This window comes from Dipodomys merriami, unplaced genomic scaffold (genome assembly GCF_024711535.1).
Source record: "Dipodomys merriami isolate MVZ:Mamm:240054 unplaced genomic scaffold, mDipMer1.0.p SCAF_14, whole genome shotgun sequence".
Classification (NCBI taxonomy): domain Eukaryota; kingdom Metazoa; phylum Chordata; class Mammalia; order Rodentia; family Heteromyidae; genus Dipodomys; species Dipodomys merriami.
This window is the reverse complement of record NW_027202715.1, coordinates 19,649,795-19,672,760: the sequence shown is the minus strand read 5'-3', so window position 1 is coordinate 19,672,760 and position 22,966 is coordinate 19,649,795. Positions and strand designations below refer to the sequence as shown.

The following is a 22,966-nucleotide window of genomic DNA, read 5'->3' as shown; positions in this document are numbered from 1 at the left end:
CAGGGGAAAGTGAATGGAAGAGGGAGTGAAATTTTCCATGGCCCTGCCCCCTTCTTAGGAGGTGAAAATGTCCCGTTGCCAGCAGTGACCGTTGTCCTGCCACAACCGGCCTGCTCACTTGGGCATGTCCAGCCTTGAATTTGGTGTGTGTGTGTGTGTGTGTGTGTGTGTGTGTGTGTGTGTGTGTGTGTGTGTGTGTGTGTGTGTGTGTGTGTGTGTGTGTGTGTGTGTGTGTGTGTGTGTGTGTGTGTGTGCTGTGTGCATGTGCACGTGTGCGTGCTTTTTGGGAGAGGAGGTGGGGCTGGGGTCAGGCATGACCATGTTTGTGATGGGGCCCCGTGCCCGGCTGCTGGCTCGTACTGCCGGGGGCTTGGCGAGGCTGTGCTGTCTTGGCTCCCTCTGCTGAGCCCAGCTGTGGGAGCTGCTGAGCTTCCAGGCTCCCTCAGCCCCACAGAAGGACTACTGGGGATGACAGTGTGACCAGTATTGGGAAAGATGCTGGCTCTGTGCGGCCGGGGTGGCTCTCCCCTCACAGGCAGGGCTTTTCCCACAGGGGCAGGAAGAAGTGGCCCTGGAGGCTGCATGGGAGGTGGTCATCGGGTTCGGGCAGGAGCTGCAGGTCCTAAGCTGGCAGGAGGTGCGCATTTCCCTGACAGTCTGGCTACTTGTGCTTCATATTTGTGCCAGGCACTACTTTCCAGAGGGAGCATTTGATGGCAAGGGGTTCCCACCCTGGCTCCTGCCTTAGAAGTCCAGAGCAGGGGCTACCCTGCTGCCAAATGTGAGGTAGGATTGGGGGGACAGGAAGGACTTTGTGGGCAGCAGAGAATGAGAGACAGCCAGGACCCTAAGAGCAGTGATAAGATGGTGTGTGTGTGTTTGGGGGGGGGAGGGAGGAAGGAAGGGAAGGGAAGACAGAGAGCGTCTGGACATGCTATGGTGAGGACAGAGCTTGAAAAGGACAAACCCCTGGGGCCCTTAGCCAGCCCTTTCCTCCTGAGTTTTTTGTTCATCCTTCTTTTTTGTTAAAGCAAAGTCTTCTGATGTAGCCCAGTCTGGCCTTGATCCATGATCCTCCTACCTCTGATCCTGCATGCTGGGATCACAGGCATGCACCATCATGCTGGCTTCTGCTGGACTTCTTGCAGGCTCCAGAGCAAATGTGTCAGAGTGATGGCAGGCAGGACTGGTCTGAAGAGGGAATAGGCCTTGTGCCCAGGTATAAGGTCCTCCTCTGGATCCTGGGAGTTTTCTTCAGGTTGCCTTGATGGCTTTTCTGTAGTACTGATGCTTCTGGGCCCCCAAAAGGCTGCAGCCCTTTGGGCTCATCTCTGTTGAGGCCTGTGCCAGGGAATGCCTGCTGGGCACCGCAGCCAGGTACCTGGGGGTTGATGGCTCCTCTGTCCTGCTGACCCCTGAGCCTGCATGGTTCATTCTTCCCTGCTGACCTACTGAGGACCAGTGACAAGAAACCCCGCGTGGGCTGGAGGTGTGGCTCAGCTGTAAGAGTGCCTGCCTTGCAAATATAGGGCCCTGAGTTCAAGGCCTAGTACTGCCAAGAAATAAAAGGAAAAAGGAAAAGGCTTTGCTACCTCCTCGTGAGCTCCATGAGGCTCAGCTTCAGTTCTAGCTCTATGCCAGTTGCACTTTCAGCCCCAGTTCCTGTGTCTCTCCATAAAGGGTTTGTACCCTGTGTGTCTCGTGTCTCAAGGTACCTGAGCTGAGCAGGGAAGAGGACAGCCTCTCCTTATACTGTTCCCTGGGGGGGTGGAGGGGCTGTGGAGCTTCAGAGAACACCACCTTTTCTAGAAGTTCCTCTTCATCTGAGGAAAACCTTCCTCTTCATCTGAGCTTGCTTTAGATCAGCCCTTTGTAGAGTAGAGGAGGACCTGCCTTCCCCAGGATTGTACAGACAAGCCTTAGGCTTTAGACCTCGCTCCCCTGGCTGTGTGCTTTGAACTCATCCCTCAGCTTCTTGTAGCCTCAGTCTCTGAATCTGTAAAGTTGGGGTTAAGAACAATGCTTGATAAGAAATGTACTCATTACCTTGCTCATGTAATTAAAACCCCTCTGTATGGTATTTTCATAATAAAAAATTAATAAAGAATATCTCCTTTAAATGATGTGCAAACACTTGTTATATATGTGAAACATATATAAAGCATGTGTAAGTATAAAGCAGTCTTCTGGCAGCCAGCATTATGTGAATTGCTCTTCTGTGGCAGCGATGCGGTGAGATGCAAACTTTCATTCCCTGGGCTGGACATTTACCTGAAGGCAGAGGGGACAACAGGTCTATACTCAGACCATACTGACTTTCCTCCTTTCCTTTTCCCTCCCCTCCCCTCCCCTCCCCTCCCCTCCCCTCCTCTCCTCTCCTCTGCCAGTACTCAGGGCCTGGGCACTGTCCCTGAGCCTTTTCACTCAAAACTTTTTCACTCTACCACTTGAGCCATACTTCCACTTCTGGCTTTTTGGTGGTTAATTAGAGATAGGAGTCTTATGGACTTTCCTGCCCTGGCTGACTTTGAACCACCATCCTCAGATCTCTGTCTCCTAAGTAGCTAGGACATGACAGACATGATTTTAATTTTTTAATTGCCATGCCCCTAGTCTATGCTGTAGGTCTTCACAGTCCTTCTGGTTGTCTCATTTCTTTTTTTTTTTTTGTCGGTCGTGGAGCTTGAACTCTGGGCCTGGACGCTGTCCCTCAGCTCTTCAGCTCACGGCTAGCGCTCTACCACTTGAGCTACAGTGCCACTTCCGGTTTTCTGGTGGTTTATTGGAGATAAGAGTCTCATGGTCTTTCCTGCCCGGGCTGGCTTTGAACCGCGATCCTCAGATCTCAGGCTCCTGAGTAGCTAGGATTACAGGCGTGAGCCACCAGCACCCGGCTGGTTGTCTCATTTCTTGTGCTGTCTTCTTTAATCCATGCGGAAGTTATTTCTCTGGAGTGCAAACATTCTTCTTCTTCACACTTGTCCCTCCCAGCACACCTGCTCCTGCATGTGCCTGAATGCTCTGACATGTCCCTCCAGGACTGCCCTGGCATACTTCTGTTACATTGATGCCTCCAGACAAAAGGCACTGTGCTGGCATTGGTGCTGCCAGCCTTAGCGGAGAACACCTTGTCTATTCCCAGGGTTACACTTCTGGAAGTTTCTAATCCCTTCCTGTGCTTTCTGGTTGTCCTCCATGTTGCTTCGTTGCAAGGTGAAATGGAAAAGGTGGCTGGGAAGTAGCTGGGAGTGTGGGAGCAGGGGCTTTCTATGGCCATAGAGGACTGGCAGACTCCTGCCAGCGGGGTGCTTATCCATGAAGCCAGAGATCGGCAGGGCCTGAGTACCCTGTGTCCTCCCATCGGGACACTCCAGTTACCCTGAACAGCAAGCGTGAGATGTGGGTCTCAGGAGCAAATCAGCATCAAGGTCTTTTCCACCTTGCTGGCTCATAAATCTGCCTGTGTCTGCTGGCAGCCTTGGTGGGCAGGGCTTCCTGGCCGGCACTGAGGAGTGGTGGGGGGGGGAGTGATGCACAGACACTGTGGCGTGACAAGCTGATGGTGCAGAGGTGCTGAGGGATAATGCCGAGGAAGGGTGGCTCATCTGCAGCCCAGTCACTTGAATGTCTTTAAATTCTGTTTTATTTTTGTTTTGTGCCAGTCCTAGGCTTGAACTCAGAGCCTCGGTGCTGCCCCTGAGATGTTACTGCTTATGGCTAGCATTCTTTTTTCTTTTTTTGGGTCCGGTCGTGGGGCCTGAATTCTGGGCCTGGGTGCTGTCCCTCAGCTCTTCAGCTCAAGGCTAGTGCTCTACCACTTGAGCCACAGGGCCACTTCCGGCTTTTTTCTTTTTCTGCTTATGTGGTGCTGAGGAATCGAACCCAGGGCCTCATGCATGCCAGGCAAGCGCTCTACCACTGAGCCACCTTCCCAGTCCCTCAAGGCTAGCATTCTATCACTTGAGCCACAGCTCGACTTCTCTGACTTTTTGGTGGTTCATTGGAGATGAGAGTCTCACAGACTTTCCTGACCAGGCTGGCTTCAAAGCAGATTTCCTGTGCCTGGCTTTTCATTCACTTGTGAGGGATTATGTGGGGAAGATACTCTGAAGAAAGAACAATTAGTGACGGTCTGGGGGCCTATGGTTTGTCGTTTGGGAACCTGGGGACCAGGAGCAGGTTGGTTGGTGGTGTTGAGGGAACAGCATGGTATGCATGGAAATGTTGGAGCTAGTGCACAGGCCCCACCTAGGGCCATGGGGGCCATGGCTGTGACCATGCGTTGTAAAGGTGAGTGAAGGTCTCTGCTGTTGACCTGCCATCTCATGTACTGTGAAGGTTCTGCCCTGTGGCCACTATATCTAGAAGTTATGCCCAAGGAAACCTGCCAGCACCACTGCCTCACATTAGCTGGTGTTAATTGAGCACTTACTATGTTCTGAGTGCTTGTCTGTCTCATTTGAGCTTAACAATACCCTCTAACTTAGGCCTTCCTTGTCATCTCAGTGTTTTTGGTTTTGGAAACTTGAGACTGGCGCAGCTATTAAGAACTGGAGCTGGGATTTGAACCCAGTTGGCTGACTCAGAGCCTTCGTTCATTCTTAACCTCTGTGGCACTGCTGCCCACGTGAAGGTGAGTCAGCCACCTCTCACAGGGAAAGCAGCTGGAGGGGTTCTGCCTACTCCATCGTGGCCTGTCTTCATGTAATATCTATCCCAGGGGCAGACAATACCTTGGCGTGTACAGGCCATTTACTGTGAGGTAACTGGAACCAGAGCATTTGTAAGGTTTCTCTGGGCATCATGACTGATGTCAGGCTAGTGACATCCCATCATGTGATCCGCTGGCATAGGTGTTTACAGTGCTGGCAGGAGCTGGGTTGTCCTGGGCAGGCGGGTTTCCCCTCTGCCTTGTCTTACGCCAGCCAGGCTTGAGCTGAATGACCTTCCTACATCTCAGCCTCACTCTCCTTCCTTCTCATCCTTTCCCCAGATTGACAAGTATCTCTATGCCATGAGGCTTTCCGACGAAACTCTGATAGATATTATGACTCGCTTCAAGAAGGAGATGCAGAATGGCCTCTCCCGAGATTTTAATCCAACAGCTACTGTCAAGATGTTGCCAACCTTTGTAAGGTCTATTCCTGATGGTTCAGGTGAGTCTCTTGAGGCTGAATGTTGTGTGAAATCATCCTTCCAACTTCTGTGTGTTCATAGATCCATCCATCCATCAATCCATCCACCCATCTGTTTTTCTCTCCATTTATCCATGGATTGATCCACCCATTGATTGATCCATGCCTCCATCCATCTGTCAGAGGTCTGTGAAACATCTCCCATGTGCCAGGCATGGGGACACCATATTAAAAAGGCTGACCTGCCCTCATGAGCTAGGCTCTGTGATAGCTTATGACATGTTGAAGGTTTAGTGTTTGAGGATTTGCAAACACCACGTGGACTGGACTGCTCCTATGTCTCTAGAACAAATCAGGCGTTGTTTTAGAAGAATCTCTCCATCAGAGAGCCCCTCTTTTCAGGATTCTGATCAGGAACAGTTCTAGCCAGATGGGCTCTGGATTCAGCTCGGCTGGATTCAAGTCCTCATTTGAACAAATTCCCTAGATGCGAAATCAAAGTAATCTTACCGGAGAAAAATGGAGAGGGAAGGTAGAATTCACTCTGCATCCATGTGACTTGGGATGCTGAGAGACCCCCTGAGGATCGTCAATACCCCACATCTGCCCTGCACTTGGACATATGGAGGACAAGAGGCTGTGGGCTTGGCCTGCTCAGTGGAAGCCATTCCTGCTCAGCTAAATCCATAGTCATTAATTGGCAGAGGTGGATGCCGTGCCCGCCCCAGCTTGGCACCTGCACAGGAATTCCCTGCAATCTGCTCTTTCCTCTAGGCTGGGGCTCACCTGATGCCAGGTGTGGGGGGGATGAAGTTATGAGGAAGTGATGTTGTGAGCACATGCCTGTGAGTATGGCCTTCATGCTCTGTTTCTTCCCTGCTCTGGAGGCCTCAGTTCAGTCTTGTCTAAGAGGCTCCTGTTCAAAGCTGCTTATACATGGACACTAGGATAGCCACAGCTGGTGCAGCTGCTGTTGTTACAGAGGATAAGTAAGTACTGTGCAAGGTGTATGCAGACTGGTCACAGAGGGGAGAGCTCTGAGACTAACCTTGGAAGTCCCAAGAGTTGCTGGTGAACAGTGTGTGCTGTTTACTCCCAGCTCTGGCTGATGGGTCTCACTTTAGGCACAGGCCTAGGCTTCTATAGCCTGGGCCTCTGTAGAAGTGATATAAGAACCTCCTCTACTTCTGCTCTTTCATTACTTTGAGTTGGTTAATAGCAGTTCAGCTTTGAAATAGTCCTGAAGGGGTTCTGGCTAACAGATGATGGGAGTGTGCTGGGCCCTGGGTGTTCCTGTGCCTGTGGCTGGGGAGTGGAGACCCCTGCAGTTAAGTCTCACTCTTTCCCACACATATCCTTGTGTGGGAAGAGAGCGGGGAGGGAGGGAAGGTGTTGGGTGCAGTTCCCAGAGAGAACCTGCCCAGGAGAGCACCTGCTGGGGTGGGGCTCTGAAGGATACCTGATCCCAGCAGGCACCTGGTGCTGTGTGGCCAGCCACGGGGAGAGAGGAGGAAGCGGTGGAGGAGCCACCTCTTTGTCTTTCCTCTTGAATTTTGCCTTCCTGTTAGTTCTCCTCCAAGACCCTAGGTCAGCAGAGGATGCTCTCTTCACTCTTTCCATTAACCATTTCCAGGGTTTGAAGGTCTTAAAATATGACCGGACCTGTTGAAGTTGGCATAACTTTTTCTGCTCAGTATCATTTGTTATATTTTATCTATTTGGAAACCCTCATGCTATTTAAAATTTAAATAAACATCTCTGAAATCCACAATTTTACATAGCAGTCTCATAATTGTCATTGGCAGCATTTCTGGAACTTGGGGCTTGAAACACTGCTACTGAAGTGTTCTACCACTCCCCCATGCTCCCAGCCCTTTTGTTTGTATTTTGTTTTTGAGATAGGGTCTGATCCTCCAGCTTTGGCTGGGATTACAGACATGCTCTACCTTGCCTGGCTTGTGTTTGTTAATGTTATATCAGATAGCGGTGTGTTACAATCCATGGTGTCTTAAATGTGATAATAGCACACGTAGGTCCATCTTGGGAAACCCTATTATAGATTGTGGACTGGGAACCAGCAGCCTGGGCCTCCTTTGAGCCTGACTCCTGCCAAGTGGATAGGGCCAACTATTAGGACCTTTTAGAAGCACTGACCAGCGTTATAAACCACAGCAGGAGGAGAACAGGAGGGGGTAAACCAAAGCTCCAGCTCACGGGAGCCTTCAGTGCACAGGAGAGTGGGACCTTGTGATTTGTCATAGATGCCAGTCATAGAGAGGATAGGATCCCTTCTGCAGAGCCCATTTCCAAACAAGGTTACATTTATGAGGGGTCACGATCTCCATGGACCTTTGAGGAGACAACACTACAACTGGAGACCCACCCATAGCCTTTCTCTCTGTTGACAGTTCCTGATATTTCTAGGTGGGCTCTGTTCATGTGCCCTGGGGCTACATTCCAGGTGCAGTGGTCCCTACAGGCACCGAGGCATTGATACAGGCTCCAAGGACCCCTTCCTATCCCTGGCCTGTAGGGAAGTGAGGCCCTCCTCTGCATCCTCTTCTGAGGTCCCAGGCTCCTCTGTTCTCCCGGAACTTCCTGGGTCTGTTTAGTAGGAAGTCTGTGATACTGTTAATCACTCTTCTGTAATTAGCCACAGAATGAGTGGTAATCCCAAACCACTGAGGATGAGAGCTTCCCTGGCTTGGAAGAGAAGCCTTCCTCCTGGGAGAAGCCCACCTTCCCTTTCTTGCCCACTGACTCTGGACTCAGAATTTTCAAACTGCTGACTTTTCAGAAAGATTTCGGAAAAATATACCTGATTTTAAAACCCACCTGATAAAACCACACCTTCTAATATGTGCCAGCTCATTTTTAATTATTTTTTTTCCCCTTGGAACCTGTTTTAATGGACAGTTTCTTGAAGTAGGTTTTGCCCTCCCTGTTTTTCTTTCTTCCTCTTATTCATCAATAAGGGTATTATAGATGCTAGCTAGATTGTTCTTATTATTATGTAGTTGTACAAAGGAGTTCTAATTCCATAAATGAGGTTATGAGTATAATACTTCTTGGTCAGTATTATCCCTTCCTTTGTTCTCACCCATTTTCCCCTCCTGTCCCTGCCTTCAAGTTACATAATTTATTTTGATTATCTTTTTTTTTTCCTTTTGTGCCAATTCCGGGGCTTATACTCAAGGCTAGTGCTGTACCACTTGAGCCACAGCTCTACTTCAGCTTTTTTGGTAGTTAATTGGAGATAAAGAGTCTCACAAACTTTACTGCCTGGAGTAGCTTCAACACTTGATCCTCAGATCTCAGCCTCCTGAGTAGCTAGGATTACAGGTGTGGGCCACTGGTGTCTGGCTGGATTATTCACTTTTTTTTTTCCAGTCCTATGTCTTGAACTCAGGGCCTGGACACTGTCCCCGAACCTCTTTTGCTCAAGGCTAGCACTCTACCACTTGAGCCACAATACCACTTCTGGCTTTTTCTGTTTATGTGGTACTGAGGAATCGAACCCAGGGCTTCATGTGTGTTAGGCAAACACTCTACCACTAAGCCACATTCCTAGCCCTGATTCATTTTTTTTAAGGGTGTATACTGTTGAATTGTTCATAGCATGGTATTTCTGAAAGAGGAATACTTCCTGGAATCTTTTGATATGCCATCTCTTTTTCATGCAAAGCAAAATGATTTATAGTTGTGTGCTCATTGATTTTTCCTTTTTCTTTTAGCAGTATTATCATTATTTTTAATTCCTTTATTAAAATTGATTACATAAATTTCACAGTATATATTTATTATTGTTATTATTTTGAGAAAGTGTATTGCTTAATTCCAAGTTTTAGGTCCTCTTGCCTGTCAGTCTCTTGAATTGCAGGCATACCCTACCACATTGGGCATGGTATGGTCATAGATATTTTGGGACCCTGTCTATATAGTCCGACATTCCAACCAAAGGAAGAAAGATTTTTCTTTTGGGGCCTTTGGGGTATGTCAGGTTTCCTGTCTGGAAGGAGAGTTGGATCGTTTTGTAAGTTGTCTCCACCTGTGAAATCTGCTTGTCTGTGTTCTAGGTGGGTTGTGGATGGCTGTTCTCATCAGGGCTGGCTTGCAGACAAGAGGGAAAGAATGTCTTTGGCAGAGAGAGGTACTTGATGAAGGCATGATCTGTGTTTGCACTATATTCCAGCACAGCCCTGGACTGGAGAGACATCTGTCCCTGTGTTTGTTTTCTATCATTTGCTCTTAATAATGGCTGTCATTAGGATGTAGAGAGTCTCCAGGCTTTCCAGGTGTGGTGCTTAATGAGGCGTGAAGAGTGGCTCTTCTGGCTTCAGTGGAAATGGGAAATGTGAGGAGAAGGAGCAAGCAGAAAGCAGAAAGGCAGGTCTGAGACCAAGATTTGAAGAGCAAGTTAATGCTATAGAAAAGAGGCTTAAAGTCAAAAGTCAAACAAAACACAATAAAGTAAAAGTCGAAAAGCCTGACTGAGTCTCTGGTGCTGTCCCTCTGTCTCTGAATGACCCTGGCGAAATCACTTCCCTGAGCCTCCCTTTCTCTGTCTAAGCTGTGTGTAATGGCTGCTGTTCACAGAACTGTCATCAGGGTCGAAAGAAAGTGTTTGGGTCCTGTCGTTGTTGTCCTTATTGAAGTTTAGTAAGTGACTTTGTATGAGTTCCTTGGGAAGGTCTTTTCCTCTGTCCACCTGCTTTGTGTAAGCCTAGCAGTAAGGATGCAGGTTTCTGGAATTCATTGGCTGTTGGAGGAGGAAGCAGAGAAAAGGGGAAGCCAAGTCAGATTCTCTCCCCTCTATTCCACATAAAGTGGGGTGAGCCCTCAGGCTGTAGATTTGGTTCCTCTACCATGGAATGACTATACTCCTTCACTGTGACTTAGGGAACTGAACTGAGAGATAAAAGGGGGATGATAGATTCCTCTTGTTAGAGAGACTAGGGTATTTTGGGATATTCCTTCCCTAAAAACAATATTAAACTTGGGAACCTTCTGATTGTAGCTGAACTAAACCAAACCAAAACAACAACAAAAGTGGGGTGGTGTGGGTAGGGGAATTTAGGTTGTCTGATTTTCAGCTGGCTTCTGTGTCCAGGAACTTCTCTGTCTCTGACTCTTTGGCTCAACCCCACAGTCCTTGTCTTGGCTTCATTCGCAGTCCACATGTTCTCCCCTTATAATGGTGGACATAGTTGGGCAAGGGGTTCATATCTTCCCCTTTGGCTTTGGTCCTTTAGCGTTGGTCCCTGCAGAACCATGACTGGTTAACTTGGGTATGTGTCCATCTTAAGCCAATCAGCATGGCTGAGAACGTGAGCCTGGGTCACACCTTGGTACCCGTGCAACTGGGGCAGGGCCAGCTCCACCCCAGCCTCATGGGTGGAAAACAGGAAGGATATGAGCTGAAGAGATTTTTTTAAATGGCCACTTTTCTATTACCTTGGGAAGCTGTGGAGAATTATGGCTTTTGTGTTCTTACTTGAATGCTACACATCCCATGGAATTTACCAAAAGGCAAGTGTTAGCTTGGTGTCCTTTACCCAGTGACCAGGCTGTGGGACAGATGAGGCTGCCCTCCTGTAGCCTGTTTTAGTCACTGTGCTTGCCTGGGGTCTGCAGGACTCTGCTGTGAGGAGCAGAGCGGAGGGAGATAACAGGTGAAATTGTCCTGGCTCCAGGTTGCTTATCACTCAACTATGGAGGATAAGAAATACACATGTACAACATAATGAGAATCAGGGTGCTTGCAAGTTGGAGAGAAGGAAGGCATTGCCTTGGCCTGGCCACAGGTATGACTGGTTTGGTTGGTGCTTCCTTTACCCATAAACTGAGGAGGTAAGTTAATATTTTCCCAGTGTTTCCTAGGCTGAGTGATTTTTCAAAAGAGGTGTGGTTTCTTTTCAGCAACCTCAAAACTCACCTTCTCATAGAGCCAGGGTCGTATCAGGAAAAAAGTCAGGGGCTGAGAGAGACACCCCTTGGCACTGTGCATCACTTGGGATGGGGTGTCATTAGGGCCTGTTGAGGCCCTCAAATCCATCGGCCCTCATTTGAAGGTGTGCAAAGCTTCTAGTCTTTCTTTTTGTTCTGGCATCTCATGACGATCACCCTTCCTGCTCTGACCCCACGGATCTATGCCTGTTTACAAAGGAACTCTGGAGAATGGGATGAGAACACTAAAGCCAGATCCCTTCCTGATCTCTGTGCAGCAGGGATTGTAGTTTACTTCTCTACCACTGGAAAATTGTCAGGCTCTGTGTCTTGTGGAGGTGCAGCCTGACCTTTCACAATTTACTTCTTTCTTGACCAGGGTTGGTAAGCCCTTTCTGCTCTCTCTGGACAGGGATACTGACTAAGCTGGCCCTCCTAGCCTCTGTCACCTCATGCTTGAATGGCTTTTTCTCATGCTATTTTTGAATCTCAGATTAATCAAATTCAAGCATGGTGAGCTGTATATAAATTTTTGTGAACAAAAATCAATCATTACATTAAAAATTGTTTCAGAAAGCTCAAGGAAACCAGACTGGCTAAAACAACAAGGACAAAAAATTATGCCAGTACTGGGGCTTGAACTCAGGACCTGGGAGCTGTCCTTGAGGTTTTTCTGCTCAAGGGTAGCATTCTACCACTTGAGCCAAATGTTCTACTTCTGGCACTTTGGTGAATTAGAGAAAAGAGTCTCACGGACTTTCCTGTCCAGCCTGGCTTTGAACCTGATTCTCAGATCTCAGCTTCCTCAGTATCTAGAACTACAGGTGTAAGCCACCAGTGCCCAGCACCAGCTCAATTATTATTACTTTTTTTTTTGGTCGGTCATAGGGCTTGAACTGAGAGCTGTCCCTCAGCTCTTCAGCTCAAGGCTAGTGCTCTACCACTTGAGCCACAGCGCCACTTCTGGTTTTCTGGTAGTTTATTGGAGATAAGAGTTTCATGGACTTTGCTGCCTGGGCTGGCTTTGAACTGTTAGCCTCAGATCTCAGCCTCCTGAGTAGCTAGGATTACAGGCGTGAGCCACTGGTGCCTGGCTTCAATCAGTTTTTTATTATATATTTTTTATTGTAAAGATACTGTACAGAGGGGTTACAGTTACATGAGTAAGGTAATGAGTACATTTGCTTCAATTAATTTTTAAGTGAGCAAAGGATCTGAATAAGTGATTAGGTGTCTGAATGGCTAGTAAGCAGGAGCAAAGCTGCTGAATAATACCATTAGTCTTCAGAGAAATGCAAGTGGAAATAAACGACAGTTGCGGATGATTCTGGAAGATGTTGAGAAACTGGAGGGTTGGAAAGTGCTACAGCCGCTCTGGAATACAGGGCAATTTCTCCTCAAGCTAAACATGCTTTAGCATTTGACATAGAAGTTCTCCTCCTAGGTAGCTGTAGCCAAGAGAAATGAAAACATGCCCCCACAGAACCCTGTGAGCCAGTGCTCACGAGAGCATTGCTTAGAATAGCCAAGTGGGGAAATAGCCTGTGCCCAGCAGCAGGTGAACAGAGAAATAGAAACCACCATATCCAGGCATAGTAGTATCTGGACACAAATATGAACGAAAATGCTAGTATATATTACAATGTGGATGGACTTTAAAACATGGGTGAACTTTAAAACCATCTTATTAAGTGAAAGAAGCCAGTCATGAAGGCAAAAAGACAACTAACTAGTGTCTGACTCTATCCATAAAATATCTAGAAGATATCCAGGCAAGATGCAGAGACAGCAAGTGGATGCCGGCTGCCAGGGAGGGGTGGGGCTGTGGGAATTATGGCTTAATGCTTCGTGGGTTTCTGTTGGGTTGGTGAAAACTTTTGGAAATAAATCATGATGGTTGCTCAACATGGTAAATGTACTTAACACCTAAAAGTGGGTATGATGCGGATTTCCTGTTAGCACATCATGAAAAAACAACTTAGTGGGCTAGCTTAGCCACCTGGAAGGACCCCAGGGCATACCTCAGGTGTAATATTGTCTCTGAGTGAAATCCTTTGTGATTTTCTGTGGATACAGGAGGGCTGGCTTTGAAATGGGGTGAGAAATTAGAGGAAGAGGAGGTGAATCTTTGTATTACTTCCTCTGCTGGAAGCTGGGATGTTGGTTGCTTGAAGCCCTTCCTGTCTCAGTTCACTGGCTAGGTAGAGCTTCTCTGCCTACTTCTTACAGGACAGGGCTTGGATGGTCACATGATTCCTGCTCTGCGGGTAGAGGCAGACAAGTAGAGGCAGACCAGGAGTGGCCTGGCATGTGTTCCCCTCCTGATATTTAAATCTGATGTGACACTTGTTGTATCCCTCTGCAGAAAAAGGAGATTTCATAGCCTTGGATCTTGGTGGATCTTCCTTCCGAATTCTGAGGGTGCAAGTGAATCATGAGAAGAACCAGAATGTTCACATGGAGTCTGAAGCTTTCGACACTCCAGAGAACATTGTGCATGGCAGTGGAAGCCAGGTAGGTCCCTGTGTCCTTCAGGTGGGTGTCATCTGGGGCATTTTGAGGACCAGACTGCCAATCGCTGGTGCTCTGAGTCCCTCTCATAGTTTAATGGAGTCTAGCATAGTGCACACACACACACACACACATGTATGTATGTATGCATGTATGCATGCATGCGTGTATGTATGTATGTATGTATGTATGTATGTATGTATGTATGTATGTATGTATGTATGTATGTATGTATGTATGTATGTATGTATGTATATGACTCCTGGGTAGAAGGGTAGGTCTAGCTTGTGCCTGAAAAGCTGTCCAATGTCTGGGTAAACTGGTGGGATGGGAGTGGGGCAGGGTGAAGGAGCTGGGAGGGAGGCACTTGGCTAGAAGATTTGTGTGGGTTCCCTAGCACAGTGTTTAGCACAGCCATTGGGTCTTGCCCTGTGGAGAGGCTGTAGCCTTGTTGGGCACAAGTAAGGTTCACAGCTTGGGTATTGGAGCTCCTTGCTATGGATTCTTGGCAAGTAGAGAAAGCAAATTATGCTTTGAGAAATGACTGTTCTCTCATCTTACCCCTGTACCTGAGGCTGGCCCATCCACTCTCTCATTCGTTCCTCACCTGGGTCTTCAAGGCAGGAGCCCTGTCCTTCCTTGGGCATATCCAGGAAGGGCCTGTCTGGTTGTGAGTGGTGAGTCTCTATCTCCTCAGGACCCTGTGACCAGAATTTTTTTTGTTTTGTTTTGTTTTGTTTTGGATCTGGTCGTGGGGCTTGAACTCTGGGCCTGGGCACTGTCGCTCAGCTCTTCAGCTCAAGGCTAGCACTCTACCACTTGAGCCACAGCGCCACTTCCGGCTTTTTTTTTTCTGCTTATGTGGTGCTGAGGAATCGAACCCAGGACTTCAGGCATGCAAGGCAAGCACTCTACCACTGAGCCACCTTCCCAGCCCCTGTGACCAGAATTTTTGCAACTCTCCTTATTTTCAGTTATCTCTAGGTTCCTTGAGCCTGTTCATGGGCCTTTGCCTCTCTCCAGGCTGTTCCGGTGTTGGTGCTGCAGTGCAGGGTAACCATTGAGAGCTTGCCAGATGTTTTCTGTGGGGAGAACATGTCCAAGGTTCACAGCTGAGATCTCTGGAGGGCCCCTTGGTTCTGGGATGGACTTGGAGGTGAAACCCAGGAAACTTCACTTCTGGCTGCCTCTTTGTTCTTGTTAGTGTGGGTGGCTCCTGGAACTATTTTCGAAGTTAGTTTAGGTGGGACCTGGACCAGACCACACAGTCTTTCTTTGTCCAAGAGTCAATGAGGACCAGTTGTGGTCTTGAACTTTCTCCCTGGGGTTTGGGTTCAGAGCTTTTTAGACCACAGGGATCATGAATGGAGACACTGTCTACTGCAGGTGAGTTACTTTATACACAGCCACTGGAATGGGTATCACTTGTTGGGTGGCTCTTCCTGGGCCACTGTGAGCAGATGTCGCTGGACTGATATCTTATGTGCTTGAGGCTGCAGTTGGTGGCTCTTCTAGCCAGTCCTGGGTCAGCTGAGGGGTGGCTTCCTGCCTCCTTGGGCTGGTTTGCAGCTGCATTATGGGAAATACTCAGAAATTCTTAGCAGAGTGCTGTGGAGAGCTGTGTTTGGCTTGGATCCAGGCTCTGGGTCCCGGGCCCTTGTGACTCTGCACCTGCCAACCCCGGATATTTCCCTGCCTTTCCAGCAGCCCTCCTCCCTTCCTTCTGGCTGGCCTGCAGCAAGGGTGCCTGGAGTGTCCAGTACAGATGGTGGGGGGAAGGGTGCAGAGGGACTTAGTAATGGGTTTTTATCAATGTGAAATAGGTCACAGGAAGCTTAGCTCTTCCAGGGAGCACCGGCACATCTCCTATCAGCAATGCCATAATCTGCCTTAATAGTGACTCAGGATGAGGTTCCTACATAAAAGGTGACCAGATTTCCCTTTATCCTGGCACCAGAGTCCAACCTGAAAGCTGGGTCAGGAGTACTGAAAAGCTAAGAGTGGCCATAATAAGCTACAGCTCCTTGTCAAGGAGGCCTGTGCAAGAAGACCTGTAAGGAAGATGGCCTAGTGTGGGAGCTTGGACTGCACCGCTGGGGTGACTTTGGCTGCCCTTGCCTGGGCTCTGAGCAGCTCTATGTCAGTGTCACTGAAGATGGCTGGTTATCCATGGGCATTTTTTCACACAGAAGCTATGGAATTATGTTCTGGGCTCTGTCTAGTGGGTTTCTAAGATGTCTACACCCCTGATGAATCACACGTCATGTGTTGTGAAGCAAGCATATATTCCTGATATGGTGTTTCCACATCAGAAATACTGTGTGCAGTGGTATTGTGGACAATACTTTGTGAACAGTCCACAAAGACAAATACTCAGACACCAAAGAGCATACCCTGCCTCATTTCCATATGGAAATGAGGTAAACAGGCAGAACTAATCAATCCTGGGGTTAGAAGTCAAGCATACTGACTGTGGGCCCACAAATCTGGCTGGCCTTGTATATGCTAGACAAGCTGTACCCCCAGCTCCCTTTGGGTTGCTTGATGTGGGTGCGTAACACAGGTGGGAATCCAATGACCTTAGGATGTGGGTTTTGTTTTTTTTTTTTTGGTGTTGTGTATATTATTCTTTTGCAAAAGACTTTAAAATGTGATGGTCTAAAGATTGTCTCATCGCAGCAGTGGGTCAGGGTCTGGGAATTAAGAGGGAGCAGAATTTAGAGGAGGAGCCAGATGGCTGCACCTAGGTGGTCAATGGAGACCCATGGGCAGTGTGTCATGGAGAGATGCACTGATTTTTTTCCATTGTTTGTAATTTTTCCAGTGCCTGATGACACATAGACCACTGAAAGACCATTTCCTTCTGAGGGTTTGAGATGCTTCCCAACAGCTATGCTGCCTCATGGTGGCTCATCTCTGCCAGGCACATAGATAGGGTCTATCACATGACAGACAGGGTCTCTGGGCATGATGGGAGGTGGGCCTCTCAGGGAGATGTGCTCCTTTCTTTGTGGACATTTTCCAGTTGACATGCCAGGTCCCTTTTCTCCCATCTGACTGTGCTCTCTTGCTCTTCCCAGCTATTCGATCATGTTGCTGAGTGCCTGGGGGACTTCATGGAGAAAAGAAAGATCAAGGACAAGAATTTACCTGTGGGGTTCACATTTTCTTTCCCTTGCCGACAGTCTAAAATAGACGAGGTAAGGATGACCGGGGGCTGTTGAGCGCTACCCTGCCACCTAGGGTAGAAATGCTAGTGAACCTCTTTCTCCACCACTTTTCCTTGTTTACTGGATGGTCCATGTGTGTGATATTCTTAGAAAAGAGCCTGACATACTGGGTGTCATTCATTTTTTTTTTCTTTCAATTTGCTGATGTATATGTGGAGACAGATCATGGTAGAGGTACGGGGGACTGCTTATTAGTGCAAGCAGGTGAAGGAAAACTCATGAGGTTCAGTGATGATGGAGACAGTGTAAAAGTGATCTTGAAAGAGCTGTATATTGTGGTGACTGGGAGTCTGCTCAGGACCCTCCTCCCCTCAGGGGTCAGGCCACCTTCCCCAGTGAGGCCTTGCTTCTGTTGTTGAGCTACTGAGTGACTTGTTACAACATCTTCTTGTTTGACAGTGTTTATCTGCTCAGCAAGGATGTACTCATACCTCCTCTGAAGCCCTTGTTTTATATCTCAAAGAGCTGCCAAAACATAGAGGAACAGATGCAGACAGATGCAGATGCAGGCCATGCCTTTTACACACACACACACACACACACACACACACACACACACACACACACACACACACACACACACACACACACACACACACACACACACACACACACACACACACACACACACACACACACACACACACACACACACACACACCTGTGATTAGTCTCATATTTGGAATTTAACGATTAACTGTGTTGCCAGGCTGTTTGAACATGCACTTCACACACACACACACATCTGTGATTAGTCTCATATTTGGAATTTAACGGTTAACTGTGTTGCCAGGCTGTTTGAACATGCACTTCACAGGTAACTTATATAATCTTTAAACACGGTGCTAAGTGCTGATTATCCCCTCTTGGCTGAAAATTGAGGCTTAGAAGGGTTAGCAACCTGCCCAAGATCTATCAGCCTGAGAGAGAACAGGGCCTGTGCTCCTAACTGGCCTACTTTACTTCAGGACAGTAACATGGGAGCCACATCCTGGACCCCATTATTATGAGAGCCCATCCATCCGTACAGTCTAGGAATCAGAATGGGTCCAGGGAGCCTAGCAGGCCACACCTTGCATTTCAGGATGGAGAGCAGAGGCCTTTGAAAGACCCTGCTGGAGCAGGGTCCCAGGCTCCACCTTCTTTTTATTTATTTATTTATTTATTTTTGGTCGGTCGTGGGGCTTGGACTCTGGGCCTGAGCACTGTCCCTCAGCTCTTCAGCTCAAGGCCAGTGCTCTACCGCTTGAGCCACAGCGCCACTTCCAGTTTTCTAGTGATTTATTGGAGATAAGAGTCTCACGGACTTTCCTGCCTGGGCTGGCTTTGAACCTCGATCCTCAGATCTCAGTGTCCTGAGTAGCTAGGATTACAGGCATGAGCCACCAGTGCCCGGCTCAGGTTCCACCTTCTATTCATCATTTTCTCCTAAGGCCTTGGAGAAGTTGCTGGCCCATCCTTGGTCCATCTAAGACTACTGTGGCCATCCACGCTCCCTTTGGTGTCCAGCATTATTACACATGCAACATATTCCGATCAACTTGGCCTCTAGGTGTCTCCCCTTTCCCAAAGGGGAACAGTTTTCCTTACAGGCGGAGGATGTATCTCACACCCCAAATTGTGCATAGCTCAAAAGATCTTTTTCTATATGTTCATACCTATTATGAATTTATAAATTCCTAAAAAGAGATAAACAACTGTACCTAATAACAAAATAGAACAAATATAACAATATATTGTAATAGAAATTATGTGAATGTCCTCTCTCTCAAAATACCAAATTGCACTGGGATACTCACCAATCGATCAGATGACTGAAATGGCTCCTAAGTGATGAATAAGTGACTCATGGGCACTGGGCCAGGCCCTGGGAGAGAATTGCTGTGGCGGATGTGGCCTGATCCTGCAAGGCACTGTGGTTCAAGGACAGAGGTGCGGCCAAGGGGGGAGGGGAAATCCTCACTAGCACAGGAGCTTGCAGGGGGAGCAGATGTGCCTGCAGGGGGCTGAGAAGGAGCCAGTGGTGAGACTCACCTGCCAGCCTTGCTTCTGATCTGGGGACGGCTTCCTAGGCTGGACCAGGCGGTCTGCCAGGGATCTAGTGTATATACTCCCAGTTACCCAGTTGGGGCCTCTTAAGATTGTCCAGATTCAGACTAGCCCTCCTATTCAGGATGAGCAGAGGGGATATCAGCGGAGTGAAGAGAACAGCCAGGTGGTAAATGGTCAGGAGAACTGGAATAGAACTGACATTCTTGTCCTAACACCTTTAATTTTTTAGGGGGTGAAGGTCAAGGGGAAGAACATAGAGTATCCAGGGACTTTGCAACCCCTAGCTTAGCCATAGTTGTTTATGGTTCTTCCTAAGTGAACCATAAACCCACCCAAGGATTCACCCACTCTAATGCAGTCTCAAGTAGGAATGGCTCCCTTCCTTCTTTTCCTGTTCCGCCCATCCCCTCCCCTCCTTCCCTTCCCCACCTCCGTCCCTCCCTCCCTCCCTCCTTCTCCCCCTCCCTCTTTCTGCCATTCTTGGGGCTTGAACTCAGGGTCTGGGGTGTTGTTCCTGATCTTTTTTGCACAAGGCTAGCACTCTATCACTTGATTCACAGCTCCACTTCTGGCTTTTTGATGGCTCATTGGAGATAAGAGTCTCATGGACTTTGCTGCCAAGCCTGGCTTTGAATGATCATTCTCAGACCTCAGCCTCCTGAGTTGCTAGGGTTACAGGCATGAGCCACCAGGGCTGGCTTCTTGTTGTCTTTTAAATAGTGTGTTTCTATACATAGAGCTGCTACCCATGAAGATTTGCACGATGTGTGGCACTCCTATACCAGCTGGCTCCTTGGTGTTATTCAGGTGCTAGCTGGAGATTAGGAGCTAATTTTTTCACCTGAATGGTTGCTCCCAGAGAAATCCATCATGTGGGTGCAGGAGATGGACAGAGCTGGTTCTGCCCTGGATGTGGTCTGGAGGAAGCCTCTTAAGCCCTGTGGTACTATGCTTTGTCCCTGTCCTGGAGTAGCCCCAGGTCATGGGGTGTGGGGGCTCCTGGCCCTTGTCTCACCTATGTGCTCTCTTGCAGGCTATCCTGATCACTTGGACAAAGCGGTTTAAAGCCAGTGGTGTAGAAGGAGCAGATGTGGTGAAGCTGTTGGATAAAGCCATCAAGAAGAGAGGGGTAATTCCTCTTGGGGTATGCAGAGTGGGGTATGGGAGGGGGAAGCTGTTATAATGGACTAAGGTCCTTCTGGGGGGACAGTAGTACTGTGGTTTGAGACCCTTGCAGAGGAGAGATGAGGCTGCAGAGTGTGGCGGCAGGCCAGATGAGATTCAGTGCTGAGCTCTCAGAGGTGATGCCCATGGGCAGAGCCGAGAGCAGGGATGATCCTGATAGGACTTGTGGCTGTGGGGAGCTGCTGTCCTAGGTGCAGCCTGCCAGAGCTGGAACAAGAACAGATTCTCTCTTCTTGTAGGCATGGAGCCTCTTGTGCACTGGTTTGTGGAGGAATGTGGCTCCATGTGCAAAATCCTCTCCCCAAAGAATCCTAAGCTGGATCATTAAGGAGACTGCAGGCCTGGTAGCAGTAAAGCCAGCAGTGCCCCTCATCAGTGCAGTGGTGGTTAGGAGAACCCGAGTGTACCTGCTAAACGCCCCTAAGCTGGGGAGAGAGTGCTTGCATGTGTGAGCATGTGGTGATCCCTCATTCATTTTCTGCCTCCAGGACTATGATGCCAATATTGTAGCTGTGGTGAATGACACGGTGGGGACCATGATGACTTGTGGCTATGACGACCAGCAATGTGAAGTTGGCCTGATCATTGGTAACGTCCCCCTTTCCTCCTGTGCCCAGTCCTTCACTCAGCCTGCTCCTATGGTGGCAGCTTCCCATGTTGTCTCTCCCAGGCACTGGCACCAACGCCTGCTACATGGAAGAACTAAGGCACATCGACCTGGTGGAAGGTGACGAGGGCAGGATGTGCATCAACACGGAGTGGGGGGCCTTCGGGGACGACGGGTCCCTGGAAGACATCCGTACCGAATTTGACAGAGAGTTAGACCGGGGATCTCTCAATCCTGGAAAGCAGCTGTGAGTCCTTGACCTGGCTTCTAGCTTCACGTATGACATGGGACACTGAATGGAAGATTGGGGACGGGAGATGAGAGGACATAAAACCAGCCTTGAGCAGGCCCAGTCTGGAGTTCAATCCCTGTACCAGCACCAAAAAAAAGGAAGGAAGGAAGGAAGGAAGGAAGGAAGGAAGGAAGGAAGGAAGGAAGGAAAAAGAAAAGAATACAAAAGAGATGAGGAATTGTTGAATTGTATCACCTATTCCTGGAAATCGGCTGGTGAGAGGCTTTTGCTGGAGCATATTTGTGCCATTCTCCCGGCTTCTGCCTGACTCTGGTCTTCCCTATGTCTTTGTTTCACAGTATATCAAGTTCTTCAGAGCTGTTGGTCTCCTGTGCTAGGGAAAGGTACTTGCTCATTTGACTGCTAGGGCACCATATCAGGGCAAAGTGGGCCCAGAATTGTTGAGTTCGGATCTAATGTCAGTTTGGGGTGTTCTGCTTTGTTTGAAAGTTTGAGGTTGTCAGAGTGAGCATGCAGGGTGTTTAAGAGGTTTCTCTTCTCAGTTATGGACAAAGCCCATCAGGGATAGTCTGGGGATTGATTTTCCATTTAGAGTTTGCAGAAAAATTATGTAAGGGCCTTAAAAAAAAATTGATCCTCAGTAGCCCTCTCAGCACCCCCTGGTCTCCCAATTCCAGTTCAGTTGGCTAAGGCTGGCCCATCCTCAGTATCATAGAAATTCCTGAGTGGTTCCAGTTTTTAACCAAGGCGAAATTTAACTATATGAGAGGTTGTGAAGGCTCTCTGTGACCAGGTGGGGTCTGGACCATTGCAGGCCATTTTGTAAATGATTCAGGGGGACCTACTATATACCTTGGTGGAGTGTATTGTCACAAGAGCAGTGTGTCTTCGTTCGTGATCTCTGTTTTTATTGGTGATTGTTGGAGGCAGTAGAAGGAACCATCCTGGGTACTGAAAACCTCAACCTTGACACCCGAACTAAAAGAATGCTTTTTACCCTTATCTTCTAGGTCTTTGATGTTCTTGTCAGGTACCTGTCTTCTACTGTAGGCTTTTGGTCCCCTTCTTTCCTTCTTTTCTTTTCTTTTCTTTTCTTTTTTTTTGGCCCAGTCGTGGGGCCTGAACTTTGAGCCTGGGCACTGTCCCTCAGCTCTTCAGCTCAAGGCTAGTGCTCTACCACTTGAGCCACAGTGCCACTTCTGGCTTTTTTCTTTTTGCTTATGTGGTGCTGAGGAATCGAACCCATGGCCTCAGGCATGCAAGGCAAGCGCTCTACCACTGAGTCACCTTCCCAGCCCTCTTTTTGTGTGTGTGTGCTGGTCCTGGGGCTTAAACGCAGCACCTGGGCACTGTTCCTGGTCCTCTTTTTCTCAAGGCTAACACTTTACCACTTGAGCCATGGCTCTACTTCTGGCTTTTTGGTAGTTAATTGGAGATCAGAGTCTCATGGATTTTCCTGTTTAGGTTGGCTTTGAACCATGATCCTCAGATTGTAAGCTTCCTGAATTGGTTAGCATTACTGGCACCTGACCTTATTTTCTTTTTTATTGCCTATTTGGCCAGCTGGCAGCTGGACTGACTATGCTACCAAGGGAACCTCTAATTGGTATGTAGGCCCTGGGCCTGCTCAGAACCCCCTGGGCTCACCAAAGACAGGAGAACCACTGCACTGCCTCCCACTGCTGGGCTGTGGCCGGGGTTGTCTGGTTATTTTGAGGCAGATTTCCCTGGGGTGGAGGGGAGCCTGTCTCCACAAACCTTTGGTTTGAGCAGAGCAGGGCCCAGCAGAATGCTGTGGCTTCTTCTGCAGCTAGATGAGGATGGTAGAGCCCGGGAAGAGACAGAGCCTGGGCCTGGGCCTGGTGCCGTGGTATCTGAGTGTGTGAATAATCATTCTGAGTGCCTCTAGATAAATGATAAACAGTACAGAGGGCACTGGGAGGCTGGTGTTGACTCTTTCCTATCATGCTGCCCAATAGGGATCAGGCTGCCTGGGGAGAAAGCAAACTGGAGGAGGATGAGCAGAACTGTAGGGAGGGAGCCAGAT

The 22,966-nt window shown here is 48.5% G+C and overlaps 1 protein-coding gene across 7 annotated transcripts in view; it reads left to right on the top strand.

The window, feature by feature from the left end:
• Hk1 (hexokinase 1) overlaps positions 1 to 22,966 on the top strand; it is an 87,720-nt gene that overhangs the window by 45,052 nt on the left and 19,702 nt on the right. For 2 of the 7 annotated variants that reach the window (XM_070020939.1, XM_070020944.1), the window contains 6 exons: positions 4,994 to 5,156; positions 13,447 to 13,595; positions 16,673 to 16,792; positions 19,908 to 20,003; positions 20,548 to 20,647; positions 20,730 to 20,913. In XM_070020939.1, coding sequence (XP_069877040.1) covers positions 4,994 to 5,156; positions 13,447 to 13,595; positions 16,673 to 16,792; positions 19,908 to 20,003; positions 20,548 to 20,647; positions 20,730 to 20,913 — 812 coding nt within the window. Of the gene's footprint in view, positions 1 to 4,993; positions 5,157 to 13,446; positions 13,596 to 16,672; positions 16,793 to 19,907; positions 20,019 to 20,547; positions 20,648 to 20,729; positions 20,918 to 22,966 lie in introns of those variants that run through there. The other 5 variants (XM_070020938.1, XM_070020943.1, XM_070020940.1 and 2 more) reach the window with 3 other exon arrangements.